The sequence below is a fragment of the Microtus ochrogaster genome, chromosome 5 (genome assembly GCF_000317375.1).
Source record: "Microtus ochrogaster isolate Prairie Vole_2 chromosome 5, MicOch1.0, whole genome shotgun sequence".
Taxonomy (NCBI): Eukaryota; Metazoa; Chordata; class Mammalia; order Rodentia; family Cricetidae; genus Microtus; species Microtus ochrogaster.
The window spans coordinates 67050528-67072653 of NC_022012.1; the positions used below are offsets into that span (position 1 = coordinate 67050528).

General features: G+C 43.4%; 2 protein-coding genes across 2 annotated transcripts in view; one reads left to right on the plus strand and one right to left on the minus strand.

Annotated features, from left to right (window-relative positions):
• The window catches only part of Tex9 (testis expressed 9), a 42480-nt gene extending 34516 nt beyond the window's left edge, over positions 1 to 7964 (plus strand). The window contains exons 11-12 of the mRNA XM_005347646.3: positions 4077 to 4211; positions 5289 to 7964. Coding sequence (XP_005347703.1) covers positions 4077 to 4211; positions 5289 to 5366 — 213 coding nt within the window. The 3' untranslated portion in view covers positions 5367 to 7964. The remainder of the gene's footprint in view (positions 1 to 4076; positions 4212 to 5288) is intronic.
• Positions 7965 to 10890: 2926 nt separating this feature from the next.
• The window catches only part of Mns1 (meiosis specific nuclear structural 1), a 19199-nt gene continuing 7963 nt past the window's right edge, over positions 10891 to 22126 (minus strand). The window contains exons 4-10 of the mRNA XM_005347648.3: positions 21496 to 21598; positions 19809 to 20038; positions 19160 to 19376; positions 18967 to 19074; positions 16252 to 16509; positions 12754 to 12879; positions 10891 to 11296 (exon numbers count right to left, since the gene is read on the minus strand). Of these exons, the coding sequence (XP_005347705.3) occupies positions 11204 to 11296; positions 12754 to 12879; positions 16252 to 16509; positions 18967 to 19074; positions 19160 to 19376; positions 19809 to 20038; positions 21496 to 21598 (1135 nt within the window). The 3' untranslated portion in view covers positions 10891 to 11203. The remainder of the gene's footprint in view (positions 11297 to 12753; positions 12880 to 16251; positions 16510 to 18966; positions 19075 to 19159; positions 19377 to 19808; positions 20039 to 21495; positions 21599 to 22126) is intronic.

A 22126-nucleotide genomic window follows, 5' to 3' on the forward strand; every position in this document is an offset into this window, starting at 1 on the left:
CTCTTGTAGACCAGGCTGGCCTTGAACTCCCAGAGATCCGCCTGCCTCTGCCTCCCGAGTGCTGGGATTAAAGGCGTGCGCCACCACCGCCCGGCAATGGTACACTGTTCTAATTATTCTTAAAATATTACAATTTGATGTCAGGAAGCATTATTTTTGTATGCATTCATTCACTCATTCATTTTGATTCTTTCATAAGTGGAATTGTTTTCTTAGTTTTTTTTTTTCTGAGCTGTTCACTTTAGTATGTAGAAGCAACCCTTTTTTCTGTTGCTTTTGTAACCTGCAGTTTTGCTGAATCCATTTCTTGGTTATCATGATTTTCTTATAAATCTTTAGGATTTCCATATCTGAGATCTTGTCATCTACGAGGAATCTTCTTCCTCTCCAGTGTGGATGTCAATTGTTCTGTCCCAATTGTGGGGCTACAAGTCCCAGTGCTGTGTGCAACAGAGGTGACAAAAGCAAGGGCCTTTGTCTGGTTCCTGAGCAACAGCGAGGCTTCCAGTCCACTGTTTGTGAGCTGTGGGCTTTTCACATATGGACTTTCATATCTGGGGTAGTTTTCTTATATTTAATACTTTATTTTTCTCATGAAAAAATATTGACTCTTGTCAATAATCATGTGTTTCTCCTTTATTCTGTGAATACGGAATATTAGCATATTAACATTGAGTTTTATGTTGAACCACCATGTTCTGGCAGTAGGTTTCCTGTGGCCATCATCTGTAAACCCTTAATGTACTGTTGAGTTTGTTTTGCATCAGATTTCATCAGTGAAACAGATCTGAGGTTTTCTTGCAATGCCTTCAGTCTGACTTTGGTTATGAGTAATGTTTCCCTGAGAATGGCTTTAGATGTTGTTGTTTGGATATAGCTTGATTTTGTTCTTCAGTGGCTTAAGTATTATTGATAGAAGATGGGTCCCAATCTGAGTGGTGTTAGGAGGTGGTATGGAACATTTAAGAGGTGTGACCTAGGAGGTCCTTAGGTCATTTGGGGATATGTCCTCAGAAAGGACTGAGGCCCTAGTTTTTAACTGCTTTTCTCTTGAACACATCCCTGCCTCTGCTGTCCTGTATGCTATGAGGCCCTCATCAGAGCCAAGCTATTGCTGGATCCATGCCCTGGAATCTGCAGAACTGTGAGCCTAATAAACCACTTTGTGGGCAGGAGAGATGACCAGCAGTTTAGAGCACTTGCCCTTGCACAGGACCCAGGTTTGTTTTCCAGCATCCATATGATGGCTCACAACTGTTCATAGTCCAGTTCCAGGGGATATGACACCCTGTCCTGGCCTCCACATTCATACAATCCTTTTTATTTCTGTAAAGTCAGCTGCAGTGGCCCCTCTGTGGTTTCTGGTTTTACTCACATCAGTTTTACGGGTTTTTTGCCAGTGTTCCTAAAGGTTTGTTGATAGTCATGGAGCAAACTTTTTAAATATGTTTGTCTGTTCTATTAATTCACTTACATGTGCTCTCAAATTTATCATTTCCATTTCTGCCAGCTTCAGTTTGTTTCTTTCCCTACTATGAAAAGTTAGGTTGATTTGAGATCATTCTTCAATCTTCAGGCTTTGACCATCCTGCATATGAATGTCATAGTCTCACCTGTGTATGTTGGTGCTTGAAGAGATTTTCTAATATTCTTTAAAAATTGAGTGTTTGAATTTATTACATTTTGGTTCTTAAAAAGTTATTTATGTATTTTGTGTGGGGGTCCTCTGTCTGCCTATACACTTGCAGGCCAGAAGAGGGCATCAGATCCCATTATAGATGGCTGTGAGCTACCATTAGTTGCCAGGAATTGAACTCAGTACCTCGAGAAGAGCAGCCAGTGCTTTTAACCACTGAGCCATCTCTTTAGCCCCTATATTTTGGTTCTTGAATGTCCCTGAAAGCTTATGTTGAAGGCTTGTTTGGTCCTGTGTCTGTACAACTGGGAGGTGGTAAAACCTTTAGGAGATGGTCCCTGGCAGAAGGTCATTGGAGTGCACTTGTGATGGGAATACTGGGAACTGAGCCCTCTCCTCTCTTTGCTTTCCTGCTTCTTTGAAGTCCAGTGTTGCCCCCTGCTGTGTGCTTTCACCGTGACATACTGTTTACCAACACCCAGGGCACCTGGGCCAGCCAATGTGGAAAGTGCTGGAGCTGAGCGGAGCAAGCCCCTCAAGTTGTTGTGGGCATTTGTTCCAGGGCAGGAAGCTGATTCCGTTTGTGCTTAGTTCATACAGATTTAATTTCTAGCTTCAGCCACTGTTACAGACACCTTATGTTAAAGACACTTTATGATTTTAGTCTTCTTGAACTTGTTAAGATTTATGGTTCACCATGATTTGTTCTGGAAAATGACCTGGCTGCATTTGAGAAAACTGTATTTATTCCTCTGTTGTTGGGAGTTGTAGCTCAGTTCCAGTTCATCTGTCCCCCATTTTCTTATTGATCTGTTTAGTGACTATTCATGACTAAAGTAGGGTACTGAAGTGTCTGCTCTTACTGTAGTGACCTCTCCCTTGGAATCTGTTCATGTTTGCTTCTTAGGTTTAGGCATGCTTATATTTGATGCACCTGTCACAACTTAGAGAATGGATCCTTTTGTCAGGATGTAATGTTCATGCCTCTTCATAATTCTGACTGGGGAACGGCTCTACAGACATCAGACAAAAATAGGCTAATTTCTTTTGGCTACTATTTCTTTGGATTATCTTCTTCCATCCATGGTACATGTCTTTAGAGCTAGTCAGTTCTATTTTAATCCATCTTTTCCAACGTGTGCGTTTTCAGTTGTCTATAGTCAATTACGGATAAGGACAGGCTTCTTACCGACATTTCGCCGTTTACTGTATGTCTTGTTTTGGTCTCGTACCCTTTACTTAGTTTTTCTGTCTGCCTCTCATCTGTTCTATAGCAGTTTTGTCATTGGTGATGTTTTATGATCTAGCTGTAAGTTAAAGGAATCTATTTTAAGCGGTAAATTAACCTCATCATTTGCAAACTACAGTCTTACAGTTCTGCTTCCCTGTTAATGTCACCCTTCGCTCAGCTGTGTAGTGGACTTGTTCACCTGTGGTGCTGTGCATTGTAACCATGGAGTTTCTACCTGCTTGAGTGTGGCTTTTGCTTCATGGGTAACTTTCTTGCTGCCTCCTTGGTTTCTAGAGTTCACAAAGTGACTGTTTCAGTGCTAGAATGTGGGCCTGGAGCTTCCTCACTGGCCATATTGATAACATCACTCTTAGACTTTTTCTCTTTACAGCTATTTATACTCACCATGCTGTTTTCTAGTATCCCTTGTTTTCTCCTTTTAAACAAATGTATTTGTAGAATCCTAGCTCCTTTTGTCATCGTACTCCTTACTGCAAGTACAGATCTTCCGGGACCTAGTAACTTCTATTGGCCTATTTTACTGAGATTATGGGTTTGCTGCCCTTGCCATTGCTGTAGATGAGTTCTCTGCTTAGCTCTTTAGAATAATCTTTCACAGGCTCCTGGAACTCTCACCCTGGATGTGATACTTGTCTGCCAGTGGTTTAGTGAAAATGCATGTGCAGACTTTGAGGCTCTTTCTTGGATTTCTCATCTGAAGTCGGTAGTATCTTGTCAGTCCCGATCTGTCTTCAGCCCCATAGGAATCCACTGTAAAACCGCACACTGGAAAGTCCTGTCCAAAAGCTAGTTTAATATGAAGCTCTTGAGCCGGGCGGTGGTGGCGCACGCCTTTAATCCCAGCACTCGGGAGGCAGAGGCAGGCGGATCTCTGTGAGTTCGAGACCAGCCTGGTCTACAAGAGCTATTTCCAGGACAGGCTCCAAAGCCACAGAGAAACCCTGTCTCGAAAAACCAAAAAAAATAAAATAAAAATAAAAAAAAATATGAAGCTCTTACCTCAGAGGGCCACACCATATTCAAATTCTGCTACTAAACGTTCTCATGTATTTTTAAGTTCTGCAAGTTTACATTCTTTAGAATTCAAAGTCATTTTTTAAAAGAAATTTTGAAAAAAAATTTAAGAAGGTAGCTGTGGTTATTTCGTAAAGAACAATCTTATATTTCAACTAAAAATTTCTTTTGTAGGATATTGCAGATGAGGACCACCAAAAAATCGAAGTGTTAAAATCAGAAAACAAGAAGCTAGAAAGACAAAAAGGAGAATTATTGATAGGGTTCAAGAAACAATTGAAATTAATTGACATTTTGAAAAGGCAGAAGGTAAGTCTAACAGCAGAAGCTACATAGATATGCTGCAGACCTTCCTGCTATAAAGTTTAGGGTTGCTTTGTTTAGAATATTGTACATAAAACTGTACCTAAAGATGCACTGTATACATGTAAAGTCATGTGTGTAATACACTATATACATGTAAAGTCACATGCATGTAATACACTATATACATGTAAAGTCACATGCATGTAATACACTATATACATGTAAAGTCACGTGTGATACACTGTATACAGTAAAGTCACATGTGTGTGATACACTATATACATGTAAAGTCACGTGTGTGATATACTGTATACACGTAAAGCCACATGTGTGTAATACACTGCATTCATGTAAAGTCACATATGTGTAATATACTGAGATTCACTGGTATATATACGGTTCTTCCCAACTTCAGAAAGTATCATACAGGAGAATGACTCATTTTAGTGGATTATTTCCCTCTTCAAACTTTGAACAGTAATTCCAAAGCACACTGCACCGTTTTTGAAATGTGACAAAAGACAACTCACACAGTTCTCACTTTATTTCAAAGATCAGGTAAAATAATAGTGATTTATTCTTTTTTTTTTTTTTTTTTTGGTTTTTTCGAGACAGGGTTTCTCTGTGGCTTTGGAGCCTGTCCTGGAACTAGCTCTGTAAACCAGGCTGGTCTTGAACTCACAGAGATCCGCCTGCCTCTGCCTCCCTAGTGCTGGGATTAAAGGCGTGCGCCACCACCGCCCGGCCTGATTTATTCTTTTAACAGTAGTTTGGTCTTCAGTGTGATGCCCGTTTAAAATGTTACACTTGGCATTAGGTGTGGTGGCGCATGCCTTTAATCCCAGCAGAGTTTGAGGCCAGCCTGGTTTCCAGAGTGAGTTCCAGGACAGCCAGAGCTGTTACACAGAGAAACCCTTTCTCGAAAAACCAAACCAAACAAAAACAAACAAACAAAAACACTTGCATAATTAGAGTATGTGTCCAACAATGGGGCTTGTTTAGTGATAGAATATTATCACAGACTTACAAGTTTCCTGTTGTGTGGCTTTCTCTGAATCAGACATGGATTTTTTTAAACAGATGCACATTGAAGCTGCCAAGATGCTGTCTTTCAGCGAGGAAGAGTTTATGAAGGCTCTCGAGTGGGGCAGTTCATGAGTGAGCGACTTCAACGTGACGCTTGTTTGTGAGCGTTTATCCAACATCGAATTGTAGTTTTTCTTTGCTGTTCATAAATAATGAGATGTTTGTGAAATAAAAAGCTCAGGGATCAGCCTGCTGAAATAAACCGTGTTTGGGAGAACATTCTAAGGCAAGGCCAGACTACACTACTGGCCTTACTCCCTTTTTCTTTGATAGTTGTACCATAAAGAAGCAAGACTTTGATTTTTAATTCTTTTTTTATACCTCATTAGATGGGGCATAGGGCAGAACAAGATTCCAGAGATACTCTACCTCAGCTAGGTGGTTACCTGTTACCCAAGGCTGCTGCATTCGAACAGCGGTGATGCAGGTGGGACCCTGTGTTCAGTAATTCAGAGACAGTGTGGAAAGAGCGCCGAGTAACACCTAGGTAAAAGTGACAGCTCCTGGTTACAGCAAAGAAAACTTTGTTGACGAGGGCCGGACAGTTTACCCTTCCTCTAGCACAGCACAGAGATACACAGAGAGACAGCTAGGGAAAAGAAACTTCATTGGTCTCCAGCACTGGGCCCATGACAGTAAAACTCAGCAGACTCTTGGCCCTAGACCAGTAAACATGCCTGCCCTGATGTTAAAATGGAATCTATGGTTCCTGCAAGATAGACCTAAGTTCCAACCCATATCCGGTCTGGCTGACTGCAGCAGCCTTGCATTGTGTATGCACTTAGGACCCTCCATAGCTGGCTGGCCTCAGCTGTGTACCCCGCCAGCTGCCAACCCCATCCCAGGTGCTGTGGCGGCATAGATGGCCGTGGTGTAGTCCACACTGAACTAGCGTGCTGACCTTGGGCTTGAGGCACCCTGTAGTGTTGCAGGGGCTGCAATGAACTGAGATCAAGACAAGAGCATTTGGACACTCTAGGCCAAAGCCAGGCTGCAAAGTCTGAAGGAAGTGCCTGCTTTCCCAGTGCATGGGTGGTGAGGTCTGCCATGAGGATTAAAATGGGGGGAGACATCACCAAATAAACTAAGGTGCCTGAGACTGACCCCAAGGTGATGGACATACACAAACTCAATAAAAGAGATTTGGCTTTTTATTTAAAAATGAAAATTCAGTGAACAAAATGAAAATGCAGAGTAGAGTATCAAGTGTCAGCAGAAGGATCTGTCACCCTAGAGACGGGCAATACAGTCAGGAGAGGAAGGATCTGTCACCCTAGAGACCGGCAATACAGTCAGGAGAGGAAGGAGTCCAGCTCACAAGTAAACCCAGGAGAAGCTGGCTCATAAAGGGGTAGGAGAAAAAGGGGGAGCGATGAAAGAAACAACACCTTCTCAATTCCAACATAAAATGTTCAGGACAGGAAGATCAGAGGCCTCAAATGATTTAATCCAAGTAAGACCAATCCATGGCATAGTATCAGCCTGCCAAAGACAGACAACACATCCTAAAAGGTTCCCATTTAAAGGAGTTGGACACCAGGCAGCTCATGTCTCTCAGAAACCTAGAAGGCAGTAAGAGAATGGAGTGATAAATTCAAAGCTCTGAATGACAAAACTACAAAACCTGCCAAGAATAGTGAACCCAGCTCAGTCGTCCTCCAGAGATGGACAGGGTATGTTTTCTCAAACCAGCCTGTGAGTTCATCACCTCAGCTGAAAGAAGGGGATGCTGACAGTAGGCATGGATGAAGTTCAGTTCAGTCAAACTGAGAGCATGCTAACACTGACGGAGCCATGAAAATCACTTCCATCTTTATAAGGTGGAAGTGTTTTTTTAAAAAGTGGCAACAATCTGGTCAAGGGTCTACCGTTTGAAAGATGTAACTGTGAACTGCACACAAAACAGAGTGCAAAAGAAATATATGTATGCTGCTTTCCTGTAATCAAAGTTACCAACATAAAACAACAAGAACTTGTACGAGATCCACGGGTAAAAAGCAATGGTTAAACATATTAGAGAAAAGCTCTAAACTGTGAAGAAATTAAGAAGAAAAGATTCAGCAAAGCAGTGACTCTCGGTACTGTATGAGTGGATTAAGTTTTCCAATTAGAGAACCTGATAGAGGTAGGATTAGTCAGGGTCTCTATTGCTTTGACAAAACACCATGGCCAAAAAGCAAGGTAAGGAGGAAAAGGTTTATTCAGCTTACACTTCCACAGTGCTGTCCATCATGGAAGAAGTCTGGGCAGGAACTCAAACAGGGCAGGAACCTGGCGGCAGGAGCTGAGGCAGAGGCCATGGAGGGGGGCTGCTTATTGGTGTGTTCAGTCTGTTTTCTTATAGAACTCAGGACCACCAGCCCAGGAATGGCATCACCCACCATGGGCTGGACCCTCCTCCATCAATCACTAAGAAACTGCCCTACAGCTGGGGCTAATGGAGGTATTCTCTCAATTGAGGGTCCTTCCTCTCTGATGACTCTAGCCTGTGTTGACACACAGCCAGCTGCTCCATAGAGGGACTAAACAAATTCATGATGCCTCTAAAAGACTCATTTAACAGAACAGACACTGGATGTGGAGGGATGGCAAACATATAGTCTATGAAAATGGGAACTGCCAGAAGACTAGCACACACCTTTAATCCCAGCACTTGGTAGGTAGAGGCAGATGGATCTCAAGAGTTCGAAGCCAGCCTGGTCAACTAAGTGAGTTCAAGGACAGCTAGGGCTACTCAGAGAAACCCTGTCTCAAAAAAAAAAAAAAAAAAAAAAAAGAAAAAGGAACCAAGAGAGAATGGGTACTTAAAATAGATATTATGTCAAAAGCTATAAAAAGAGGGAAGAAAACCTTACATAATCCTTTTACTTAAAAGGATTAAGTCATCAACAGTAACAGTGGTGAGCATGTATCTACCAACAACAAAAATAAAATATATAGACATCTGCAAAAAGGAAAGACATACTGCAATATTAGAATGGTAGAATACAGCTATTACCCCATATCCAACAATAGACCAGACAGAAAAATCAAAAGAAAAACTGAACTTAGCTGTACCCCAGTTAAAGAGTGCCTGCCAGGATACACAAAGCTCAGAGTTCTATCTCCAGCACCTCATAATCTAGTTTGGTGGCCCACACCCATGATCCCATCAGCAATAAGCAGACACAAGAGGGTAAGAAGTTCAGATCATCCTCAGGCAAATAGCAAGTTCAAGGCCAGCCTGGGATACAAAACACTTTGTGTCCAAAAACCACAAAGAAACACAGTAAACTTAATTTATACTTTAGACTAAATAAATGAGCCTAAAAAGACACAAAACACTCTCTCCAACGGCATAATACATACCTTCTCCAGTCTATAGAACATTCTCCAGAACAGACCACCTGTCTTAACAAATTTAAGAAGACATGTTGAATCTTTCCGGACTTGATGGTATAAAAAATAGACCAACAAGAGGAACTTAGAAACTTTACAAACACATGCAAATTATGTCACACGACCCTAAATAACCAGTGGGCTCAAGAGATAAAGCAAATTTAAAACTTTTTACACAAAATGGGAATGCAGCAAATGCCTATAGAAGAAGAACGTGTCATCTTAGTGTTGCAGAAATGCCCACGTAATGTACTGAAGCCAAATCCAGTCTGGTCAGTGCAAGAAAAACAGGAAAGATCAAAGAAGAAATAAATTACAAAAATAATAGAGGTCATGTAGCCCTAGCCTGGGTCTGGAGAATCTAGTTGTTTTGTCACTGGTTTGACACTATAGGTGTAAAATACCAAATCTGACTTCACGTGACAGGTTGCAAGCAAAACACTGGTTAACCAAAAGTCATGTGTAAGATCACCTCCAGGCTACAAGTATAAGATATATTATTAGACATAAACAAAGGCCAGTGGAATAGTTCAGTAGAAAGGACACCTGCCGCCAGGCGGTGGTGGCGCACGCCTTTAATCCCAGCACTCGGGAGGCAGAGGCAGGTGGATCTCTGTGAGTTCGAGACCAGCCTGGTCTACAGAGCTAGTTCCAGGACAGACTCCAAAGCCACAGAGAAACCCTGTCTCGAAAAAAAAAAAAAAAAAGAAAAAGAAAAAAAAGAAAGGGCACCTGCCACCAAACCTGCCACCTTGATTCAGTGGGACCTGATCCCTGGTGGAAAGAGAACCAACTCCTGCAAGCTGTCCTCTGACTTCCAAATACAACCATATCAAGCACAGGTCACACCCACACTCACAAATAACACAATGATTAAGAATTAAAGACTTTAATTTCTAAAATAAATAAAAGGATTAATGCTAGCTGGGCATGGTGGTGCGTGCCTGAAACTCTGGCATCCAGGAGGTTGAGGAATGAGGGTCAGCAGTGTGCTGCTAAACAGAGCTTGATGCCAATGTGTGGGATGTGAATTACTGTCTCAGAGTTAGGTCCCTTTCTCAAGACACCATGTGTATTTAAAATATTCCAAAATCAAAAATCAACAGCTACAACAAAATATCCCAACTTCTATGCCAAGCAATTGCAGATACAGCATATACTCAACCCACATGAAAGAGCTGGCTGTCGAAAGAAAGTAACTTTTAGCCAACAAGGAGAAAATGCCTAATTAGAGATGAAAAAGGGACATGTTCATTGTACCATATACAAAGGATCATAAGAGTGTTATAAATTTAAATTAGCTATGAATAATTGGGGTTACACAGAATAAATTAATTTCTGGAGATATACAACCTACCAAGAATTAACCGTGAAGAGACAGAAAATCTAACAGACCCATGGTGAGCAAGGAGGTCAAGGAGCTCAAACAGATAACAGAAAGTCCCATTGGAAGCCGGAGAGGAGCTCAGTGGTCAAGTGTTCCTGCTACTGCAGAGGGCCCAAGTTCAGTTCCCAGCACCACAGGGCAGCTCACAACTACCTATGTAACGCCAATTCAAGGGACAAGTAAACAAAATCAAAGCAACAACTTCCCACAGTCCAATATCCCGATCAACTCAGATGCAGAAATCCTCATCCTGACCCCAGCAGGCAACTCCAACAGTGCATAGGAAGCTCGCTCTCCATGACGAAGGGGGCTCATCCTAGATGAGTCAGCGTTCAATCAATAAGCATGTCATGTTGACAGCACAAGACTGAACAATATTTTATAACAAAAACTGCCAACAAAGTAGGCTACAGAAGGCATGTACTTCAACATACGACAGACGCACAGCTAACGACACCAAACAGGAAAAGCTGACGCTTATCCTCACATGACGTTTGTGTATCTACTAAAGTTCACACTTGACAACTGTGCAACAAAGAAAAGAAACACAAATATTTTGCATGTTTTAGGTTGCTATTTGTGTTGGGCTACATTCATACTTATCCTGACCACATGCCAGGTTGGCCATACCTAGAAGACCTAAAATCAGACAGTCAAGAGCACTGGCTGCTTGCTCTTACAGAGGACTCAGGTTTGGTTTCCAACACCCATATAGTGGCTCACAACCATAACAATGTAACTCCAGTGGATATGATGCCCATTTCTGGCCTTCTTGAGCACTGCATGCATGTAGTACACATACATGCAGGCAAACACATGTAAAATGCTTTTTTTAAATCATAGCAGGAGTGCCAACAAGATAACTGGCAAGAGAAAGAAAAAACTGCTTCTGCTTGGCCTCGGTGGTTCTATGGGATTCTGTGAAATGCCATCGTAGAGTGCACAATGAGTAAAGACTAATCCTTCAGTTAAACTACTGACGTGTTTAATTTTTGTCTAACTGTTTATAAATGGAGAAAGAGGAGGATGTTTTAGAACATGCAGACACTGGGAACCCACTGTCACCAACTGGAAGAGAGCAGTTACACTGACATCTAGTGGTAGCATCTGAGAAATCCAGGTTTCATCCGTCCTGCAGTGCTGATCACTTCTCTTCACTGGCTTCCCCCCTTTTCTGATACGCTTTCTTAAAGTCTTCACCGAGCATGTCAACGTCGTCCTCTCTTTTAAACACTCCCTACAAAAAAAAAAAAAGCATTTTGTTTATTTTGTTGGTTACTTTTGAATGTGAGAGCATTTCACTGAATGCTCTTAGGGCTAACTTGCGGGGACACAAAGCTAAAAAAGTTATCCAAGATAATGAAATCCATCCGACAGGTTAATAAAACTTAATTAAAAAATATTAGTACTTTCCAAAGAATATGTCTTCAAGTATATCCTGACTATTCTTGAGCTGACCCAATTTCCTGATTTGTCACCGTCAGAGTGGAAAGGGCATACAGGCACAGACCTAGAACATCTAGCTGCAACTATGGCTGCCTACATTGCCTGGAAGGAACGGAGCTTTGTGCCTACTGTACTCTACCCTTGTCTAAATGGGCTGTCATAGTGTATGGGGTGGGGTGGTAAGGGTGGGAAGGCTGGCCTGGGCTACATTACTGCATGGTTACATTCTTCATGCCTCAGTTCGAAGCTCATTTGGGGACATTGAGTTTAATAGGTCCTGTCTGCCCTACAGACTATTTTCTCACTACAGTGTTGAAATCCAAGTCTTCTTAGCATTCATAGTCTGTTTTATTAAACAGAGCAGTCATAGTGGGTTTTAGCATCCGTCTATCATTCTGCATTAAATCTGCCTAACTAATTAGACTCTAAGACCCTGTGGCCAGGAACTTTTAATAACTTTTCTTCTCCTTTCATTGGTTAGGGACTGGACACAAAACACACACTTGATTCTGCAGTCAATAAAGGCCTCAAACAATATGACTTGTGTATTCGAAGGACTATGGCTTTATGAATCCCCGTGTTTATATGAACTAGGAAGCGCGTTATTAGCAGTCATTATGTGTCTCGGATACACATGAAAATCCACTGTTTACAGCACGGTCTCATGTCAAGCATGTGTGTCTCCAATGACAAGGCTTCCATGTTTATCATCGTCTTCAATGTTGGCCTTATATAGCTGCTCTAGGATAGTTTGTTTTTAGATTTCCCATTTTTAACAAGGAGAAGAAAGAACCTCAAAAATATTAGCTCAGGGACTGGGGATGTGGCTCACTGCATAAAGCACTTGCCCAGTGTGTACAAGGCTCTGGGTTAGATCCCCAGCACCAAATAAACTTGGCAAAGTTACCACAGTCCTAGCCCTCAGGAGGTAGAAGCAGGGAGGACCAAAAGTTCAAGGTCATCCTCAGCTACAGAGCGAGTTCCAGGCCAGCCTGCACTAGACCTTGTCTCAAAAAGTAAGCAGGCAAGTAAATAATAATAAATAAACAAAGAAGTTTCAATAACTCTGGCTCGAATAGCTACTTATGTTCCAAGACCAACTCTTCCTATAGAGGTGTTTAGAAAGGACTACGGGGCTTCAGCCTGAAAGCACATGAAGTTAGACCCTCCGACATCTAGAGTCGGGCCGTTGTTTCCTCCATCATTACAAGTCATGAAGATCACACACTAAAGTAAGTTCTCACTCACTTTGGGGAGATAGCCTAGTAATTTTGCAGCATGTTCCTTGAGGAGTCTCAGCCTTTCTTCTTCAATAATCTCATTGATGCAGCCTTGCTGTCTTTGCTGTAGCTGCAATTCCTCCAGCTCACGTTTCTGGAATAAAGTAAAAGTGTCTTAACTGTCACAAAATACATTAATCTCTTATGAAGTTTACAAATCAAACTGTTCTTGCAGAGAACTGAATGACAAGCTGATGGGTTCATTGTAAGTTTAGAAGACAATAGTGTATGACTTTTACATATACAAATAGACATACCTGTATTTTTTAATAAAAAGATTAATTTTTAATTTTTATTTTTTATTTATTGTATATCCTGAACATAGTCCCCTCCCCCATTCTCATCCCCTAATCCACTCCTCCTCCTTTCTGCTTAGGAAAGGACAATGTACCTGTATTTTCATAATCGCTGTTTCTTTAAACTTTTAAGAACAAGTTATGTCCCACCCACATTTTTGGTTTATTTAGTAGTGCTGGTGTTTGGACCCTGGGCCCTGCACCTACTGGGCACACACTCTATTACTGAGCTACAATCCTAGCCCTTATGACAGGAAGTTTTAAAGAGGCAAGTGTGTATTTTTAGGAAAATTTTCAATCTCAAGAAAAAAATGTATTCAAAAGAGCAATTCCCTAATAAGTTTAGCAAATACTTATGAAGTTCCCACCATACACCAGGTACCCAATACCTAAAACTGTTTACAGTATGTGAGCCAAAAAATAAACCCATGAAACATGTGCATGAAACAGACCAGGCTTGTCTGAAGTCCATTTTCCACATGTAGGTGTGGAGCACTGCACAGGCCGGAGGCCAGCAGAGGCCAGCAGAGGCCAGCAGAGGCCAGCAGAGGCCAGCAGAGGCGCTCTAGTGCTTCCCTTGAGAATCCCGAATTCTTTGACGGCCCTGAGCCATACAGTGCAGATGTGATGCTGTCTGAATAGTCTTAAGGTCCTTAGGGACACACGGAACTTTACCCAAATAAGACCACTGAACAAGGTCTGCAGCGGTGGGAACGGAACTTGGGGTTCCACACAGGCTACCTAAGAACGCTACCACTGAGCCAAAGCCCAGCCCTGCTAACAGCATTTTTATCAGATGAGGTAGCCTCTCTAACTTGGGTTTCCCTTCTTGTATGGTGCTCCCCACGCTAAGTGTTCATTCCTGTGTCACAAATTCTACAGTAAGTTAGCGCATGTGGGACAAGATCTGAAATGATTGCCAGTAAGAAATGCCTTGGGGAATGTTTAGGATTTTGTCTAAACCACACAGATTCTTAGAGGTAGACAGGATGACAGACACCTGCTCAGGCTCTAAAATATAAATGGGCACTTTATAGTGTTTTCAGGGCAATACGGCATCATGAACCGTTAAGACATCCACATCTACAAACTGTTGTCATTTCTACAGCGTAAATTGTGTCTGTGTGTCACTGGGTGGCTGTCGTGCTTCCGTGTGTACATGTCTTGCTGGGTTACCTATGAGTGTTCTCGCTCTGTAACCCTGGACAGGCCAATCCCATCACTGGTCCTACCTATGAGTGTTCTCGCTCTGTAACCCTGGACAGGCCAATCCCATCACTGGTCCTACCCTTTTACAGGAGAGAATTCAAGGCCTTTCAGGCATTCCAAAGCGTCTTCCTCTTCTGCCTTCTTAATTACTGTGCTCACAGTTATTGCCTTCATTAACTCAACATTTATAAATATTTAGCATGTGTCAGGCAAACTGCACTTTATAGATCATTATCTCCCCTAATGGCTAGATTTGGGCTGAGACTGACTTACACCCAGTCTGAGCAATGGAGGCTTTTATCTGATTAAGAGCCCACTGAGGCTTAAGTGTGAAAAGGACATGACAATGATAAAAGCCACTGATTGGCAGACCAAGCAGAAATTTCAGGGAGCAGGAGACCCTGCTGGCCTCTAGTTTTCTGTGATTATACCATTTACAGTCTTTTAGCTTTTTGAACATGTTTTGGTCTTTCCTTCCTCCTCATCTTAAAACTACAATATTCTCCAAGACTCGATCCTAAGCCCCCTGATGCTTTCTTGCTATTACACTGTCTCACATAAATCTCTTTGTGCTACTTACTTCCAGGTAAGCACTTCTCAAACAAACAAAAACAGCCTAAGCTTCCCTCTAAAATGTAACTGCACACGTGTTCCTTGAGTTTGACATACTTGGGATGTTTGGATTATTTTGATTCCTTCCTTCCTCTACACTATATGCAAGGGGGAAAATATCATATGCAGTTTCATTTTCTTTTTTTAAGAAAAGAATATTCAAACTCTCTCTGTGGCCTCCCACTGCTGCTGTCTCCAGTGCACGTCTGCTGCGCACTACACCCTTCTGGGTGCCTAGGAAGCTGCACTTGCCACACTCGGATGCACCATTTTTTTAAAGTCCTTACACACGGCTATGCCAGGTGCTTCAAACACCCGCTCAGTCACACACACATTTGAGTAGTCTTTCCACTTTGTCAATGGAACATAAATATTTAAGTCGGAATGTCAAAGTTAGTCTGGTTCCCTGTTCAATTCCTAAACTACGTTTCTAACAATTCACCTCTTTAGGCCACAAAAATCAATGTGAACAAATACCTATTCCTTCAAAATCTACTTTTCCCTGTACATAATCTCTAGGGCACAGCCTTCTCACTGAGGAGGGAGTGACTATCTTTGTGATCCATACGACCCCTCCAGGCTTACCTTCCCCCATCGCCAGTGCTGCATGTCCGGCCTCTGTCTGCACACTCTACCTCTTCTCCCTGAGGTCCAGTGCACTGCCCACTGGTTTCCCCAGCTCCAGCATCACCCATTTCACACCTTCCCTTATTGTTGCCACTTGAGTCACCTTTCCACACGCCAACCTTAGCATGCAGTTTTCCTAATTCTTCAGTGACTTCTTGCGGGGACGGGAATCCATCTTAATATACAAAGGTATCATAATGTGGAATTCCTCTCTGCTATACCAATACCTCCATGCCATTATCATCACACGTGAAATATAATTTATGTTTTTCTCAACCAAGACTGTAAATTCACATGACACAGATGTTGCCTCATAAAAGCCTCACAACCAGTTTCTAGATGCCTGAATAAATGATCGCTCAGTAAACTTATGGATCATATGATTAATAAACAAATATTAACATAGTATGACACCTAAATGGCTCAGTGGATAAAGTGCTTGCCACACAAACATGAGGACCTGAGCTCACATCCCCAGTACGCAGGTGAAAGCATGTATGTGGAGACAGCAGTAAGAGAATCCCCGGAAGCTGCAGGCTGTCTAGCCTCCAGGACATCTGCAGCAGAACTCCAGAGACCCTGTCTCAAACTGAAGGAGAGAACCAAGCGTGCAGTTGTCATCTGCTCCTCACACACACAGAGGCGCTCAGCAAACGTTTACTGATGAACAGAAGAGCTGGTTGCTGTTCAGTGAGGACCGAAGAACCCAATGCTCTCCTTACTTTGTCTGCAAGGAACTGGCTGCGCCGCTCCTCGATGAGTTTCTCCACGGCCCGCTTGTGCTCCAGCTGCTTCATCCGTTGTTTCTGGGCATTCATGAGCTCTATCCGGTCGTCTTCAGCGAACTTAGCCAGCATGGCTTTTCTGAAGGTCTCCTCCTCCTCTTTTGCAGCCTGTAGTATTATTTCCTTCAGGGCCATTTGGTCTTCAAAGTCTTGCTTCATCTCCCTCTGCTTCCGCAGTTTCTGCTCTGCTTCTTCCTGCACAAGGATGGAGCGAGAGTTAAGCATTTCCTTGCACATTCAGGACAGGGCAATCTCGGCACACGGGGGCAGAAGCAGGAGGATCAGGGCCTTGAAGCCAGCCTGGGCTGGTGAACTTGTCTCGGGAAACAAGATAAATGAGAAGGGCAGATTTGGGTTTGATACACATTACACTATGGCATCATATAAACAGAACTAAGCCTTTTCATGACAACACTCTGTCCCACTTAAGACTATCTGAATAAAATGTCATGTTATTTTAACTTATATCTATGTTCTATCATCTGTCTATTCAACTAGAACTGGCACAAATTTTAACTCATCTTTTCTAACCTGATCAATTTTGCCCAATCCCAGCACAAACCCTAGTCACCTAACATCCATATGTTCAAACCCTTACCGTCTTCACCCGCCACTGCACTCCATGGAACATGTGCCTTCCCACTCCCTTCTGAAAAGAACAACACCCCCCCCCCCAAAGACACACTTTCTTCTCTGGGCTCTGGGCACACGATGTTGATACTCAATGTTGTCACTTACTTGCCACATACTGCACAGACATCAAAGGCTCAGAGAAGACAGTGGAGTTTGTGATAGAGTCTGGAATGTGTCTTGAGTTTATCACATCCCGTTACACACAGTAATGTGCTCCCTCTAGTACTAGATCTCACACACACACATGATATTGGCAGTCCTGGGACTCTAACACCTATGCAAAATTTTATTTAATTCACCAGTGAAGACATCTTGAAAGAAAAAAAGAGGGAGGTGTTTGGCCAAAGTACTGTTGTAGTGTGAAAATGTCCACACACCCTCTGCTAGGTCTGTAATAAGGACTGTCCTAGTTATCAGTATGAGTTACCACACTTCCTGCTAAACCTTGTTACATGGACTTGAAAACCTTTGAATCATTTGTTGTACATAACTGGGCGGTGGTGGCACACACCTTTAATCTCAGCACCTGGGAAGCATAGGCAGGTGGATCTCTGAGTTTAAGGCCAGCATGGTCTACAAGCGAGTTCCAGGGCTACAAAGAGAAAACCAGGGAAAAAAATCATTTGCTGCAGTCACTCTGACCCCAGCAACTTTAGGTTCTCTGCCAGAATCACAGCACTAAACAAGGACGCGTGTGTAGAAACTGTATACTGTTTTATGGAGACAGTCCCAGGAAACAGCGGTGAGAAACAGTGTAGCAGAAGAGAAGAAAAGCCAACACAGGGCATCTAGGGAAGATGTCACCCGTAGGCACGGAGGCCGCCCTCTCAGGGACAGAGGAGCGATCACTCATCAGTAAATGTCCACTTGGTGAGGGATGGTGACAACTCGTCCCCACAGTGTTGAAGTGCCAGCATGGTCACTCTAAGCTCTTACAAATGTGCCCCGCAGCTGTCCCTGAACTTCCGAGAATGCTGCCCCGGACAGCAGCTGAGCTCACGAGGCTCCACTCACATCATCCATTCAGAGCATTCTTGAGCACTCTCTGACACAGCCGAGGGCTCAGACAGCACCATGGTTATGCACATCAGATGATGGACATGCAGGCTACCTTCGTGTTTTAGCGATCAGAAGCCCTGCTCTGAACATCTGTGTATAAACACGTGTGTATAAACACAAGATCATTGATTTGTACCTATTGCTTTCCAAGACTGTACTTAAAGATAATACTTTCCACTAACCTCTGCTGTGTCCCACGTGTTTTGCTACATCTTTAAAAATTATTATTATTCAGTGGGAAGTATCTTTCCTTTTGCTCATTGCTTTTCTACAAACACATGGCTTCATTACTGTATACTTTAGGACTAGACAGTCATTCTCATTACTGATGCTTCACTGTAGAGAGAAAACAGATTGGATATGACAAGATCTTGTGAGTGCACAGAGGTTTGCTCTGTGTCCGAGGAGCGGTTTGTTGGGTGGAGTCTTCTCTAGCGTGGGCTGGCCCAGCCGGATCACGCTCCCATTAGGCCGTGGGCTCTGCTGCTGAGGACTGCTGAGTCTCCTACTCTGGTTGAGCTATTTCTACCCCCCCCCCCCCGTCAGTCTCATGTATCATGAAGTTGGGCTGTTAAAATTCATGTGTCTTAGGGTTATCGCAGTTACCTGGATAGATTTATTTTGATTAAAACGCCCTGCCCCGACGTTAACCCTGTCTCACATTAACACACACACTCCAGCCTGCTAGCATTCACCAGTACCGAGTCTTCCTCCACACTGCCCCGAGCTTCCTTCCATGTGCGCTCAGGTAAGCTGTGTGGACTGTGAACAACACAGCCGCATCGTGCTCTTCAGCATGCTCTGCTTTTACCAAGCTTGCGATCTTAGTCTTTTGACTGCAGTATCTACGCTGCCTACCAACAATGCAGTCACTAACGTGGCTGCGTTTGACCACGCTATCCTCCTACGATTTCATCTCAGAATCCTCTCCCCCGGCACTCCCCTGGCCCTGAGACTCACCTTCAGTTTCTGCTTCAGGATCTCGGCCTGCTCCTCCTGGTACAGCTCTTGTCGCACCTGCTCCAGGTCCTCGCGCTGCCGCAGCATTTCCTCCAGGTTCTGGATCAGCTGTTAGGAAGACACGGTCAGAAGACATGATCTGGGCGACGGATTCAGGGGCTCAGGGCTCTTTAAAAAGCAGCCATTTCCATACCAGATTCTGGCGCTGGGCCCTCTTTTCCTCAGTCTCTTGAACTCTGGCCATCCGCTCGCCTTCTCTCTGCTGCTGTATGCTGGCAAACTCTATAATTTTCCTGTTCTCCTCCTCCATCTCCTCACGCTTCTTCTGTCTCCAGAGGGCTTGCTCCCGCTGGAACTCGTCAATGTACTTCTTAGTTGTGGTCAGTTTCTCTAATTTTTGCTGCCTTTCCCTATAAAGCAATCGGGGGGACGGTTTTATAGTTACAGAAATAAAATAACAACAACAACAAAATAGACTGCTTTGGAGTCACTAACGCAGCACACTTTCTGGGTATCAAGGGTGGACTTTCCATGAACTACCGGGCCTCTCTTCTAATAGTGCCATTTAAAGCACCTCATTTCAGAAGGGAGACACTGCCCACAGAGCCAGGCAGCACTCGGCACGTAAGCTGTGTGCCATCAGAACACACGTGTGCTGACACGGAAGACGTACAGATCTAAGAAGAACAGAGGTTTAGGTCATTTACCCCTTACACACCTATTATTTTCAGATCATCTATTAATATTCATGCTGACAAAGATGAGGAAGAGCCATCCAACACACGGAACAGCTCGTGCTGCCGAGGACGCACACTGGGCCAGGCACCTTTGGGGATACTTACAACTGATCCTCCTCGTAGATCTTCCTGACTATTTCGTCAATCATGAGTTTCTCCTTCAGCAGCTGCTCATAGGCCTCCTCCTTCCTCCGCTCCTGCTCTTTGAGCTGCTTCTCCAGGTCCAGGTGGTACTGCGCCTTCTCCCTGTTCCGACGGTCTTGCTGGATGCTCTCTTCCTTCAGGAACCGCTCGTGCTCCTCCATCATGGTCCTGCCTATCTCGGCATCACGTTTCTAGCATGAAAACAGAACTGATCCTTCCACTTCCCGGAGTGAACACAGTTGATTACAGCACTATAATCAGACAGCTGCGCAGGGAAAGCCTGCTATGTAAATATTTTTGATCTATTAGGTTAAAAGCAAGAGTAAGTCTTTGCGACCTGGAGGCTGTGACTGACGAGTCAGGCCCTAAGGGAGTATTCTTAATCTTTCCAGAAGCTTAGGGCAACACCTGGCGAGGGTAATAAAGTCCACAATCAGAAAATAAAATGTAAAATTCAAAGTATTTTATCAGTAACTAACTACTAAAGCCGCCAAACTACGGCTTCGTCTGTAAGCTGAGCATGCGGTGTCCGTTTCTAAGGCTGCTGTTTTCCAGCGGCTGCCGAGGACCCCTCCTGCCCACCTGCCATCTGAGGGCTCTGAACAACTCTCAAGCTCCCCCAGCTGAAGCTCTCTCCTGCCACACAGCCTTCGATGTATTAAGGCTCAGTGTGGTGATTTCAGCTAACAGGTCCCAACGTCACTGTGACTCTGACTCTCTCGTTTTCATTCCCGTCCACACAGCGCCACTCCCACTGAGTTACAGACGAGCCTCTCAGGAAGGTAAAGCCCTTGCTTTTCTTTAGCATTTCCAAACCACTTAACTAGTACGTTTAAACCTACTGGAGTAATGACTAAACTACCCTTTGTCTGTGTGACCCTTCACAGGGTCGCACGTCAGACACCCTGCATATGAGATACTTACATTAGAGTTATGAATCTTAGCAATGAAATAATTTTAAGTTAAGGGTCACAACATTAGGAAGGTTGAGAACCACTGTTCTAGAATCTTCTAGAGTAGCCTGTGACCATTCTTAGGAGTTCTCATGCTGTGCCACACTGGTTTAAACACTGTTATTACATTATAATCCTATGTGTAGAAACATGTTTGCTGGTATGCACAGTCCACATGTATAAACATACACTTTTATATGTAACTGTCTGGATGACGCTATGCACTGACATTTTGATTGCTAACTCAGCAAACCTTATTTTCACACCAGGGCCGCTGGAGGATCCCCTGGGAGCAACCTTGCCTTCAAGAATTAGACAATGATGAAAACAGAAAACCAGGAAAAAGGGTTACTTTAGATAACAAGAGTTAAAACGGGGGATGGAAACAGGAGCCTGGAGAAGGGGGTGGAGGCTTCTACAGCAGGAAAGCTTCTGCACAGACCCACCACGCAGTAACACTCAAACATACAACTGTGGAGAGCACAGCAGCCACATGCCAGGATACAGACAGTTGTACCGTGTTAGCTTGTCACAGCAAGTTCAAGAACAGTGAATGTGGGGGTCACCTGGGCCTGACAGCTCGGTGGAAATCACTCAGGGTCTGAACGTTTCTGTGGGGGGACCTGGCCGAGCGGGTTCTTTGCAGAGGCCCTGCTCTTAGAACCGGGCTGAGCACAGACCCGAAGCAACTTTACCATTTGCTCGTATTTGATGGCGTCCCTTTCGGCAATCTGGGCAGCTCTCTCCTTATTCATGTAAGCGGCTTTCAATTTCTGTTCCAATTCTCTGAGTTCAATACTGTGGGGAAAATGCAGCTTTAAACTTGAGAACAATAAAAGAATTCAGCTTCACAGAAAATCTGGCGAATTCTTATTTACTCAGACTGTACAACTGGTATTTGAGGTTCACAGTTAACTCATTAGATTTAATGGATTACTCTTTCCTAAATTAATCTTCCTTTACATGTATTTATTTATTTTAATTTGTGGGGGTCCTTTCCTTCTACCCTAAGGATCTGAAATCAAACCCAGGCCTTCAAGCTAGGCAGCAGGTTAGTACTAAACTACCAGGCTACTACATTTTATTCTATCCTAGAGTAGTCTCTATCTTTGGCTGTCTTAGTAAAATCATAGCAATTCTCTGGAAACTGTATCTCCTAAGTCTGGAGTAACAGTAAGACATGGCTGGCTTAAGTAATTCAATGCTAAGCAGAATTAAGAAATGCATTATAACCAGCCTGGTCTACAAGAGCTAGTTCCAGGACAGGCTCCAAAACCACAGAGAAACCCTGTCTCGAAAAACCAAAAAAAAAAAAAAAAGAAAGAA